The sequence below is a fragment of the Neoarius graeffei genome, chromosome 15 (assembly GCF_027579695.1).
Source record: "Neoarius graeffei isolate fNeoGra1 chromosome 15, fNeoGra1.pri, whole genome shotgun sequence".
NCBI classification, from domain to species: Eukaryota; Metazoa; Chordata; class Actinopteri; order Siluriformes; family Ariidae; genus Neoarius; species Neoarius graeffei.
In genome coordinates, this window is record NC_083583.1 from 44,155,077 (window position 1) to 44,166,725 (window position 11,649).

An 11,649-nucleotide genomic window follows, 5' to 3' on the forward strand; every position below is an offset into this window, starting at 1 on the left:
CATGATAACAGGTGGGAACATGCTCAACACCCCCCAGTGAGGGGCTCTCCACAAAAGTTGAAGCCAGGGTGATCTGTGGGAGTTGCAGACATTCATGAAAACATGTGTGACCACTGTAAAATTTCACGGTGCTGCCAAGAAATAAGGGGATCATGTAGTTATAGCCAAGGTAAGTCCAGAACTATGGCTTGATAAGTGGTACAGGTGATGAACAAGGAGATGAATTTGATATTAAGGGCCCCAACCTGAATTTCTATAGCTGCAGTGTGAGTGATGAGCCCCTCCCCAACTGGTCCACCATCTATGGCCTTCAGACTTAATGGTCGTTGGAGCTTTTCTGTGGGCAGGTTGAGCCTCTGGACAACCATGAGGTCAATGAAATTGCCCTCTGCCCTGAGTCTATGAGGGTAGAAAGAATGTGGGTCAAGTCTGGGAGTTTTATTAATACATGAAATTTAAGAAAGTGTTGTATTGAAGTGATTTTGTGACTCACTGGGCTGCTGAAAGTGGAGTCATTATGAAAGTGGCCTTGTTTTCTGGGATTGGGTGGCCGAACTGGACATTGTGTTAGAAGATGGCCATGTTCTCTGCAGTAGAAACATAACCCCTCATGATGCCTCCTGTCCCTCTCTGATCAGGACATGCGATGATTAGAGATTTCCATTGGCGTGGGGATTTGTGGAGGTTGTGGAAGGATGGGTGAGTGCTGTAAGGAGGGTCAGTTGTGGAGTAGATGGTCTAGTCTGATGGCCAGATCAATTAGGGAGTCTAGTGAGAGTTGTTCATCATGACATGCCAGTTCAGTGAGGATATCAGGGCTTAAGCCCTGGCAGAAGGTCACCTTAAGTGCTGGTTCATTCCACCCGCTACCTGCCGCTAGTGTGCAGAACTCCAGGGCATACTCAGCCACTCTCCTCTCTCCCTGACAGATTGTGAGTAACCTCTCTCCAACTTCCATGTCCTCAGGCTGATGATCAAACACTTGTTTAAATAATTCAACAAAATTATCATAGGAAATTGTGTGCTCACCACTGTGCTCCCATACAGTGCTGGCCCACTTTATTGCTTTTCCAGAAAGAAGACTAATGAACTGTGCGATCTTTTGTTCTTCCGTACAACCCGTGAGGGTCGTGAAATACAGCGAACACTGGAGGAAGACCTTGCATTCCAATACCTCTCAGGAGAATTTTTCGGGCCAAGGAACCATCGTGGCAGTATTCATGGATGACGCTGGGTGTGTCAGGAGGGCCTGCGAGACAGCAGCTGTTACTTGTGACATTCATTTGTTCAATTCACTTAACATCTGCTGGTGTTCTCCCAACAGTTGTCCTTGCACATTAAGAGCAGTTTGCTTTGCCTCCTCTGCTGCATCCATTACGGTGAAGTATCCTGATATGGTGCAGGCACTTATGGAGGCAGGCACAGGGGAGAGTGGGTGCATCTCAAACTGGCAGCCAAATCCAAATCATGCAATGAAAGACAAGGTCAGGGTCAGGCAAGGGTCAGTCGATGTACAGTTTATCAGAGACTAGGCGAAGGTCAAGGTTGGAAATAAACAGAAACGAGGTCAAAGTCACAGGAATACAGGAACAAGGAATAATGGCTTGGTATGGTCAGGTGGGAAACACTGAGCGATACTTCACAAGGTGTGTTTGTGTTTGCAGTGCTTAAATAGGGGAGCTGATTACTGGGAAATGGGAAACAGGTGTGCCCTAGTATTTTGGAGAGGAGGGGTGCTGTGGTGCTTGGGAATTGTAGTCCATAGCAGACACATTTGCAGGCTGCTCTGAACTTAAATCTTCGGCACCATTAGTGACATTTTGTTACCTAAAATTAATCTAATTCTTTTTGCAAAAAAACCCCAAGTCATTGTGTTATATTGAGTGTTTACTGATAATTCTAAGACCTGATTGGGCATCTCTTCCATCCATATAATTATTGTGCTACAATTATAATTGCATTTTTGAAAAGGACCCAGAGGGAGGGATTGCCTTCCTAGAGTATGAGGGCAAGCTGAAATCATATAGACCTACCTAACAATGATATGCTCTAAACAATAGTGCATGTTATTGTTTAGAAAATTCTGTCAGAGCAGAAAAAAAAAGAAACACCAGTTACCATATTACTTCATTTATGTATATTCAGTGACAGTTTAGTCATCAAGCCTTACTTCAAGTCTAAATATTCAGTTTCTGACATTTTATATTTAGCAAATTAGAACTATTTGGTCCTTCAACTGAGCAGTGGAATCAGGAGCCAAAAAACAAGTGAGGGAAACAGTTTAAAGTATGTTACTTTTCATCCATTTATTCATTCCTCTTCAGCAACCACTCCATCCTGATCAGGGTCACAACAAATTTGAAACCCATCCCGGTGAATACTGGGCGGGAGAATTAACCCCAGACCCTCGTGTTACACTATATGCAGACATCCATTCCCCAAAGACCTGGATGAATCATACTCAAACACCGTGAGGACATGTGACACTTCATACCGACAGTAACCCGAGTTCAGGAGACCCTGGGGCTGAGGAGGGAATGCTACTGCCTTGTACCCAGTGTTCCTGTGACTTTGAATTGTAAGTATAAAGTTATCACTGTGGCTGAATGAATAAATAAATTAATATTTCTCACAAATCACTGCAGTGTGATTATAAGATTCCAAGGCAGCATCTCTTGCTTTTTGATGCTTGGAACCAAAGGCATCCTTCAAAGTGACATTATAGAAAGAACTGCAGTCACTCAAAGAGAGGATTGGTAGCTGGCTGGATTACAGTGGGTGTGTCAGTGAGAACACAGAAGTCTAGTCAGGTCAAGTCCTTCGAGTATCTGTTTATTAGAGTTGTGTGTGTGTGTGTGTGTGTGTGTGTGTGTGTGTGTGTGTGTGTGTTTTATCGCTGAATTAAATGACATCCTCTGATATCTGTACATAAAAAATTAAAGGAAATAAACTTAAACAAAGTCACAGAAAAATACATTAGATCATTATTCATACCAGCACCATAATTATAATAAAGACATACATACATACATAACCACGAATATATGTTTATTCCATATATGCAAGATGAAAACCCACATGCATGCAATGCTGATTAGATCAACATGATGCATGAACTCCTAATTCATTCAACATAAACAGAGAGAAATGAGAGGAAACAGAGAGGGATATAGTGAACATTAAACTTCCAAACAGTCACTTTGGGGATGTCTGTGTGGGCTCTGACTTGTAAAGAGCTGGGAGCATCTGCTGCATATTTTCAAAGGACAGGGATGTGGTGTGAAGAAGTTTAGGAAGCAAATTGCTGGTGACCACAGGAAAGGGGAGATATAATGACACCCAGACACAGCAACCTGAGGCAACCAAATAAAAGTTAATGACATCCAACAAGTGAGCAAACCTATACTGTATAGATCACAGACTGTATATGGATGGTTCTTAGACTACAAGCACTTTCATGTCCTTTGGTCTTCATCTCATCTCATTATCTCTAGCCACTTTATCCTGTTCTACAGGGTCGCAGGCAAGCTGGAGCCTATCCCAGCTGACTACGGGTGAAAGGCGGGGTACACCCTGGACAAGTTGCCAGGTCATCACAGGGCTGACACATAGACACAGACAACCATTCACACTCACATTCACACCTACGGTCAATTTAGAGTCACCAGTTAACCTAACCTGCATGTCTTTGGACTGTGGGGGAAACCGAAGCACCTGGAGGAAACCCACGCGGACACGGGGAGAACATGCAAACTCCGCACAGAAAGGCCCTTGTCAGCCACGGGGCTCGAACCCGGACCTTCTTGCTGTGAGGCGACAGCGCTAACCACTACACCACCGTGCCGCCGTCCTTTGGTCTAATTTTTAAAAAATACATATAATTTTGGACAATTTTTTTCTGTTTGATAAATTAACAATAAAACCAAAACAGTGTCCATTATTATTTTTCCCTACTTTTCAACATCTTTGTAGGCTTTAGTATCCCTGTTTTTCTCTTGTCCCACATCCAGACTTCTAAAATCCAAGCATGAAAATAAAGCTTAAAAAGTATGATTTATCTGGAAACTTTTGTTGTACATAAACAAAGTAAAAGTCAAGTAATAAAAAAAGTATTTAATGTGAGACAGTTGCCAACATTATTTTTACACAGAATATAGCTGGCACACAGTATCACTGTCATTTCCATTACAGCAATGTAATTTCCCGTTAAAGAGTCTGCATGGGAGATTGTTTAGGTGGTTGCTATGGAAATGGACAGTGACAACAGAGCACATGTCTGATATGGAGCAGATGTACATTTTCATGTACAACTATTGAAGAAAAATCAAAGTATTGCTTAAGCAGATAATGTTTTTATTGTATGTAATTTCCAAACATACTGTACCTTCATGAAAGTTTGTAAGAAGAGAGATTGTTTTTGAGTTAAATAAGTGTATTTTGCATGCATCATATGCTAGCTATCAAATCATAGCTAATATGTCAAACTACCTTGCAGTTTTTCCACAAAATACTGTAGAAATGTCATTTCCATTACACTGCCCTGTTGTGGAAAATTTATTCTTACTTACTTACTTACTTACTTACTTACTTAGTATTTGGCTCCCCATTAGCTTCCATAAAATGGTTGCTAGTTTTCCTGGGGTCCACTCAAAAGCAATAACAATCAATTAAAAGGAATAATATAAAAATGATACTGTCTCAAAAACAAGAAAAGATAAGAGTGTGGTGGAAATGATGTCAAAAGTGCTCTTAGTTGATGAAACTCCCATATATAATATTATATAATCCCTAATTCTGTTTGAAGGTGAACTACACTCCTTCACTGTAACCACAAAGTGTTCTCACAAACATACAAAAAGCTGTCAGGAGAGCTTTGAGCTGTTTCGCCAGACACTTATTTAAAAGTTTATTGGATGAGGATGGAGCCTACGTTAATTTAAATCATATGAGAGTGAGTTTCTTGGCTGGGCTGCACTTTTATCTGGTTTCAGCAGCTGAGGTGAATGTTTACACCGTGGGAGTTGTGGAATTCAGACCAAGTAGGCTCGCTTTAGACTCAACTCCTGCCGGTTTTTCTGCGTTATATTTTCGAAACTGCTTGTATCATCTAACATGCTGTTTTCATTAACTTCGGCGTGAATGAGATTCAGTGCGTGGGAGTTTTCTGCCTCATATCCGAGAAGTTACATGAACAGTGAGGTTTAAAAAAACAAAACAAAAAAAAAACCCAACAACCATCGCCCGTCCTGCCTGTCTCTCTCACTCACTCACTCAAAGCTAAAGTATTTATATGGAGGCGGGCCACCATCAGCCTCTCACTCCCAGCCCAAACCATTCACGTAAACGGGGGCAGCGCTTCGGCCAGACCCCCCTTTATCTGTGTAAATATTTGAGAGGGAGTCTCATTGCTCGAAACATCTGTGTGTGTGTGAAGTGTTTGAGGTAACTTCTCATCACCATGAGCTTGTTTTCAGTGGTCCATTGTGTGGTGCTCATCTCGCTGTGTGGGACTCTTGCAAAGCACCAAGCCAACGGTAAGTTTAGGAGACTTCAGTTTTTATGGTCAGGAATATTTTTGTTAGGGATAATGTAAGTGAAATCAAGTCATTTACCTTCCATTCATCCAGTGATGATTTATATAAGGAATCGAGAACACAGTGTACTGAAAACAATATACTGTTCTGAGAGATAGACCCACCTGTCAGGTGCAAGGAGAACAACCCTGTTAGGTGTTTTCTCATTTTTACATTTATCACCAAAAAATACTGAACTCTAAAAGTATTGTTTTGACTTTTATTGTGTTTATTTGTGCCCTGAAGGACGGTTCATTTTGTTCTTTTCATAAGATGACTCTGAAGCATAGCCAACAAATAAATGTTCATAAATGCCATGGTTTTTATAAGGTTGTATAAGGATTATCAGGTGGTATTTGAAGTGTACTTGTGAGGCAATATACTATAAGCACTGTAATCAACCTCATTGTATAAGAAACCTTACTTCTGAACAAGTAGGCTTCATATGCAGTTTTCTAAATGGCAAAATATTTCATAACTCATTATGAATCCAAATGCATCATTTGAAGGGCCTGACTTCAGTTTGGTACAATATTTTGCATCCTTTCTGATTCTTGCATCTGTTTTACAAGTTATCGACACACATTTGAAGAGAGCAACTCTCTGAAATATTTGGCAAACTCAGTAGAAAATAGTTTGAAAAGATTTTTACCAAAACCCTCCAGCTCTCCAGACCTGATTTGAAGAAGGCAGAGTTATTCTCAGAAAGAATGGGCAAAAACTGGCCAAGCAATCACGCAGTTATAACAGATATGTCAGGAGGTATTATTACAAGTGAAAGGATCCAAATGCTGCTCATAGGATACCCCAAAATGTTAGAAGCATTTATGAAGGCAAACTTGTAGGAGGAGACAGGTTAATCGAGAATATTTATATCACATTCCGAATGGGAAATGCAAATGCTTGAACTGATAGCATCGTTTTCTCTATTAATACAACACAGATGATTTGACCATTTTGTTATTTGTGATAATGAAGGAACATCTGTCTTACATTTTGCATAAGGGTGTGCAAAATTTTCCACTCATTCAGACCAGTTCTGTGGACTGTGTTATATCGTAATGTTGGCAATGGTAAATTAACTGCAGAGTCGAAAATGAGCAGTGCATAGAAGCATGAAGTGACAGTATAAATGTCTCTCTCTGTCTCCTTGTGTGTGCATACAGCGGGCATGTGCTGGCTGCAGCAGGGCCAAGAGCAGCGCTGTGACATGGTGCTTATGCGTGGTGTGAGCAAGGAGGAGTGCTGTGCTGGAGGCCGTTTGGACACGGCCTGGTCCAACACCAGCCTCCCCATCAACGAGGTCAGTCTGCTGGGCTTCCTGGGCATCGTGTCCTGCAAACCCTGCAAAGGTACATACATTTTCACATAAATCCCTGAAATGTATTTACTCTTGTGAGGATGTGACCTTGTATGGTTTTATTTCTCACCTGTTAGATGTCTAAATTTACATTCATTCGATTGGCAGACATTTTTTAAATCCAAAGTCACTTACAGCTGAGACAGAAGTCAATAGATATATGGCTGACCATTTGCAGAATAAGGTCCTAACAGCGCAAGTCAGTAATACATAACATGGGCCACTACTGTGTCTAAAGAACACTACACACACACACACACAGACACACACACACATACATACATACATATATATATATATATATATATATATATATATATATATATATATATATATATATTTTATTTTTTATTTTTTTTTTTTTTTCAATTACATCACCTAAACCTCTTCTAAGTTCCAATAAGTATAATACAATTTCATAAGAGATGGGCCAGACTTTGCTTACCAGGCACTGCACAACTATGAACTGTAACAAGGAAGATTTGTTTTTCATCCCACATAACACCATGAAGATTAGTCCAGTAACCATTTTCTTAGAAAGGCTGGAACAGTGTGTCCGTTAAACTCTGTAAAGGAACAGTAAGTGTTTCAGAGGTCATCATGGATCAAGGTGTTTCTATGGTGATGGTGGAAAGAGGGAACTCAAGGAAAGAAGATTATGGGGGAAGTGTGGTAGACAGTGTTTCATCCTCAGACACACCATGGTCCAAGGTGAATCTGGGTCTCTTGACTGGGCTCTTTAAATTTTGTTCCTGCTCATATTTAAAAAAAAAAAAAGCTTCTTATGGATTTCAGCCAGATGTCTTGTCTAACCCCATCCAGCTGTTTGAGTACAGTCCACTATTGTAAGCCTTGGCCAGGTATGCAGGTTACTCAAGACATTGTAAGTGTCTTCAGGGACTGCCAAGACACCAAGATTATCAGGAATTTTATCCTAGGAATAAATCTTTTAAACAGACAAAAAGTGATATTATGTACTTTGCTTCATAGCCCATGCTGAAGATCAACAGGTGCCAAACTGCAGCTGTACATGTACTGCTCATGAGTTAAATGAAATGTGTTTGATATAATAAGTTCACTTCTTCTACCCTTCTCTCTCCTTCTCACTCTTTCCAAGTGCTTATTGGAAAGCAGTGTTGTTTTGCCTTCCTCCCGCAGAAATGACCAAATTCCAGCTCACCGCAGAGAGAAATGGCTGCCACATGCTCAAGATGTCTGGTCCTCATAAACCTAGAACACAATCAGTGCCATTAGATACATCCAAAAAAAAAAAGCAAAGGAAAAAGAGAAAGTTGATTTTATTGTCTGTTCCAGAATTCTTCTCTTCCATTCCCATAAAAGTGTATGGACTACTGGACCTTTTCTTCTATATATTCCAGATGGTCCACCTCATACTTTCTGACTAACTTAATCTGTACTTTTCCTTACATTATAATGTCAGAGGTGATCACTGGAGCATCCAATTCCTGAATGGTTGCCTAATCTAACTGAGATCATGCCTTAAACAAAGCAGAGAAGGAATGCTGGGATTTCCAGAGTAGGCAGCTGTATCTGGTTGTGCTGTATGTGATTTCGTGACTTCTCAGAAGACAGGATATTAAAGAGTGTTTTTGATGGCCAGGTATTTCAGGACCTTGAAATGTGTCAACACTCATTTCACAGAGGACATGAGTGAGATTGTTAGATGTTGTGCTGTAGCTACAGTACATTGGTGCTTTATGTGTTCCCAACTATATGCACTACAGTGACAGCAACTGTGATGACATTAAGATGATGATGTGATCAGGAAGAATTATTATTTCTTTTGTATAACAGTTTGAGGAACATACATTGTCCCAAAGCAGTTTTTTTTTTTTTTAGAAATCTGGATGTGGATTTGGATCCCTAATAAGCAATCCAAAGGCAACATGAGGAAGAAACCTTGGGACTCTGGACAATTGGATTATAAATCATTACAGTTCACAGATGTAGAAGAATTAAGATGAACAATGCTAAGTGTTGAAAGTATGAGCATATTGCAAATAAGAGTCCTGAGATGAGTCTTTATGATTACAGGAGCATGGCTTGAGTACAAATCTACAGTATCCAGCTGAAATCTGTTCATACAAGAGGGAATCTTGGGCACACATTGTTTTGGGGAATTGAATTCAGGGTGTCTGTATGGAATCATCCACAGCTGTACTCTATCAAAATGGTCATGCCATCTAATAGATGATTTTGAGTTTTGAGTGCTTTAATATTGTAGGAAAGGCTAAGGAATGATTTTTAAAATTCCTATCTTAATTTCCTGTTTCTCACAGAGACATGTGAAGGGGTGAAGTGCGGCTCAGGGAAGGTGTGTAGGATGAAGGGTAGTCGTCCTCAGTGTATCTGCTCCCCAGACTGTTCCAACATCTCCAGAAAGCTTGCCATCTGTGGAAGCGATGGCACCACATATAAAGACGAGTGTGCCCTCCTGATGGCCCGCTGCAGAGGCCACCCTGACCTTGAGATCATGTACCAAGGAGAGTGCAAAAGTGAGTTGTTTGGAATGTTTCCCTTAGGTTTTGGAGTCTTTAACTGAACTGGTTTTTAATGAATTGTCTATAATAAACTAAACTCAGGACTCATCACGTTTGTTCTCAGAGTCGTGCTCTAATGTGGTGTGCCCTGGCACCCACACCTGCGTGACAGACCAGACCAACAGTGCCCACTGTGTGATGTGCCGCACAGCTCAGTGCCCAATGCCCCTGCTCAGTGGTCAGACCATCTGCGGCAATGATAACATCACCTACCCAAGTGCCTGCCATTTGCGTCGTGCCACCTGCTTCTTTGGCCGCTCCATAGGAGTGCGCCATAACGGCCACTGCAGGAGTAAGGACTAAACACCTGTGGATTAAACACCTTCCATATATGGTAGAGCAGATCATATCAGGGGTGCAAAGATATTTAAAACAGGGTTTTTTACATATGAAGAGTAAACATAGTTGTTTACTCTTAGTTGTGTTGTGTTGTGTTTTTATTGGACAAACTACAGAATCCTGAGACCAATCTGTGAATGTCTGAGCAATGAAATTCCAGAAGTTTCCCTAAACAAATAATTGCATCCTTGGACTGTACATGACTTTGTCATACTCTTCCACCCCTGGGTCTAAACTCTACTTCTACAATGGAGCAACTCGAGATGAGAGGTTTTCTTCTGTGCATGGTTTTAATTCAATAATTGGCATTACTGTAATAATCAGTGTTCTGTTTTTTGCTGTCTTTCAGGTAAAGAAGGTAGTGAGGAGAATTCGCTCTTTTAGGGATCTTGGCTTTGCATGAGACCAGCTTGTACATCTGATGACAGCACAGTTTATTTGAGCAAGTTGTAACCTCCTGGCAGAGTCATCCATTCTGTTAAATGAAGTGCTAGATGCATGCAGTACATACTTCAAGAGTAATGTGCACCTCTCTTGCTCTCTGGTATGGTAGCTTAACAAATGAAAGATTTGAAGAGATAAACTGTTGTTCGATTTGGACCTGACCATGTGCATATTGTAAATACATTACTGCTCTTATTTATTGGAGAAAACTGCTTCTCCAAACATTTTTTTATTTATAGTTCCTTTCATTTGAGCTGCATATTCCCAGATCGGCTGCTTTCAAATCGATATTTATTGTGTTTTCATGTACAGACCAGTTAGAGTATAATACTAACTCATGTAAAAATTAGGTCACACTTTAATGTAATGATATGCCTTGCTATGTGGCTTACTATAAAGATAAATCATATTATAGCATTGTTTAAAATTTCTATTACAAAGCTGTCCCTAAATTTCTTCGAGAAATGTACCCAGATGCGCCTCTTTCAGAAACCCATGCCCCAGGAGAGGCGGCATTATTACACACTCTGGAGACTATTTATTACAGAAATAAAGCCAAAGTTGGAGTGTATGTGCTGTTCGAGTTCTGCTCCTTCATGTCTGGAGGTTAAAGAGTTTGCAGACACAACTAGAGCTTCTAAGCCTGATGCTATGCCACTTGCACGAAAGCTTCTTTGGCATGAAACCTGAAACAAGCTGCCCACTGAGCAATGAAACTACCAACTACAGGCATTGTATTTTTTTTCAATCTAATGGCATTGTATTTTTTTATGAGAAGGCTGGGTCAGTCCAAAAAATGTTCAGTCCATTGTACTCTTTTATGGTTCTGGCATTATTATTGTGTGAGTGTGCACATTTGTGAAGTACTTGAGTGCATTATTTTTGTAATGCAATCCATTTTTTTTTTAAATGATGTTACTGAACCTCCACATAAGTATTATGGTAACCTGTTATGTTTTGGAAATAAATGACAGGACAGTGATGTTGGCCTACTCATTAAAAGTTGTGTACAAACCAAATTTTTATGAACCACATATATATCCTTGTAAATATATTTTTCTTTTTGCAATCCTTGTGTATCTACTGTGAAATTTCTTAATGTATCGACTTATTTTTGTATTTTAATACTGACATTTTAACTCTGATTAAAAGAGATTTCTTGATTCACTTATGTGTAATCCGCATTCACAGTTCAGAATTGTCAGTGACGTTTAAGTAAGTTTTGTATGAAACCAAGACTATGCAATGGCACTTTTGCGTGACTACAGCCAACTTTCAATTTCCCTACTGATAGACACAGAGACTAATGACACTCAAACATAATAGCGACTACTAATGAAATGTTTTCATGGCAGGATCCACCATAGTCCAT

At 40.1% G+C, this 11,649-nt stretch overlaps 1 protein-coding gene across 5 annotated transcripts; it reads left to right on the top strand.

Annotated features, from left to right (window-relative positions):
- The first annotated feature begins 5,306 nt into the window (after positions 1 to 5,306).
- On the top strand, positions 5,307 to 11,404 carry fstl3 (follistatin-like 3 (secreted glycoprotein)). 5 transcript variants are annotated; one of them, XM_060941396.1, is made up of 5 exons: positions 5,311 to 5,534; positions 6,740 to 6,925; positions 9,234 to 9,449; positions 9,559 to 9,828; positions 9,950 to 11,404. In XM_060941396.1, the coding sequence occupies exons 1-4, from the start codon at positions 5,459 to 5,461 to the stop codon at positions 9,795 to 9,797; spliced, it is 717 nt and encodes a 238-aa protein (XP_060797379.1). In that variant the 5' UTR covers positions 5,311 to 5,458; the 3' UTR covers positions 9,798 to 9,828; positions 9,950 to 11,404. The 5 variants fall into 5 exon arrangements, with proteins under 5 accessions (XP_060797382.1, XP_060797379.1, XP_060797380.1 ...); XM_060941397.1 differs by having other exon boundaries at positions 10,183 to 11,404; XM_060941398.1 differs by having other exon boundaries at positions 9,559 to 9,786.
- The last annotated feature ends 245 nt before the right edge of the window (positions 11,405 to 11,649 follow it).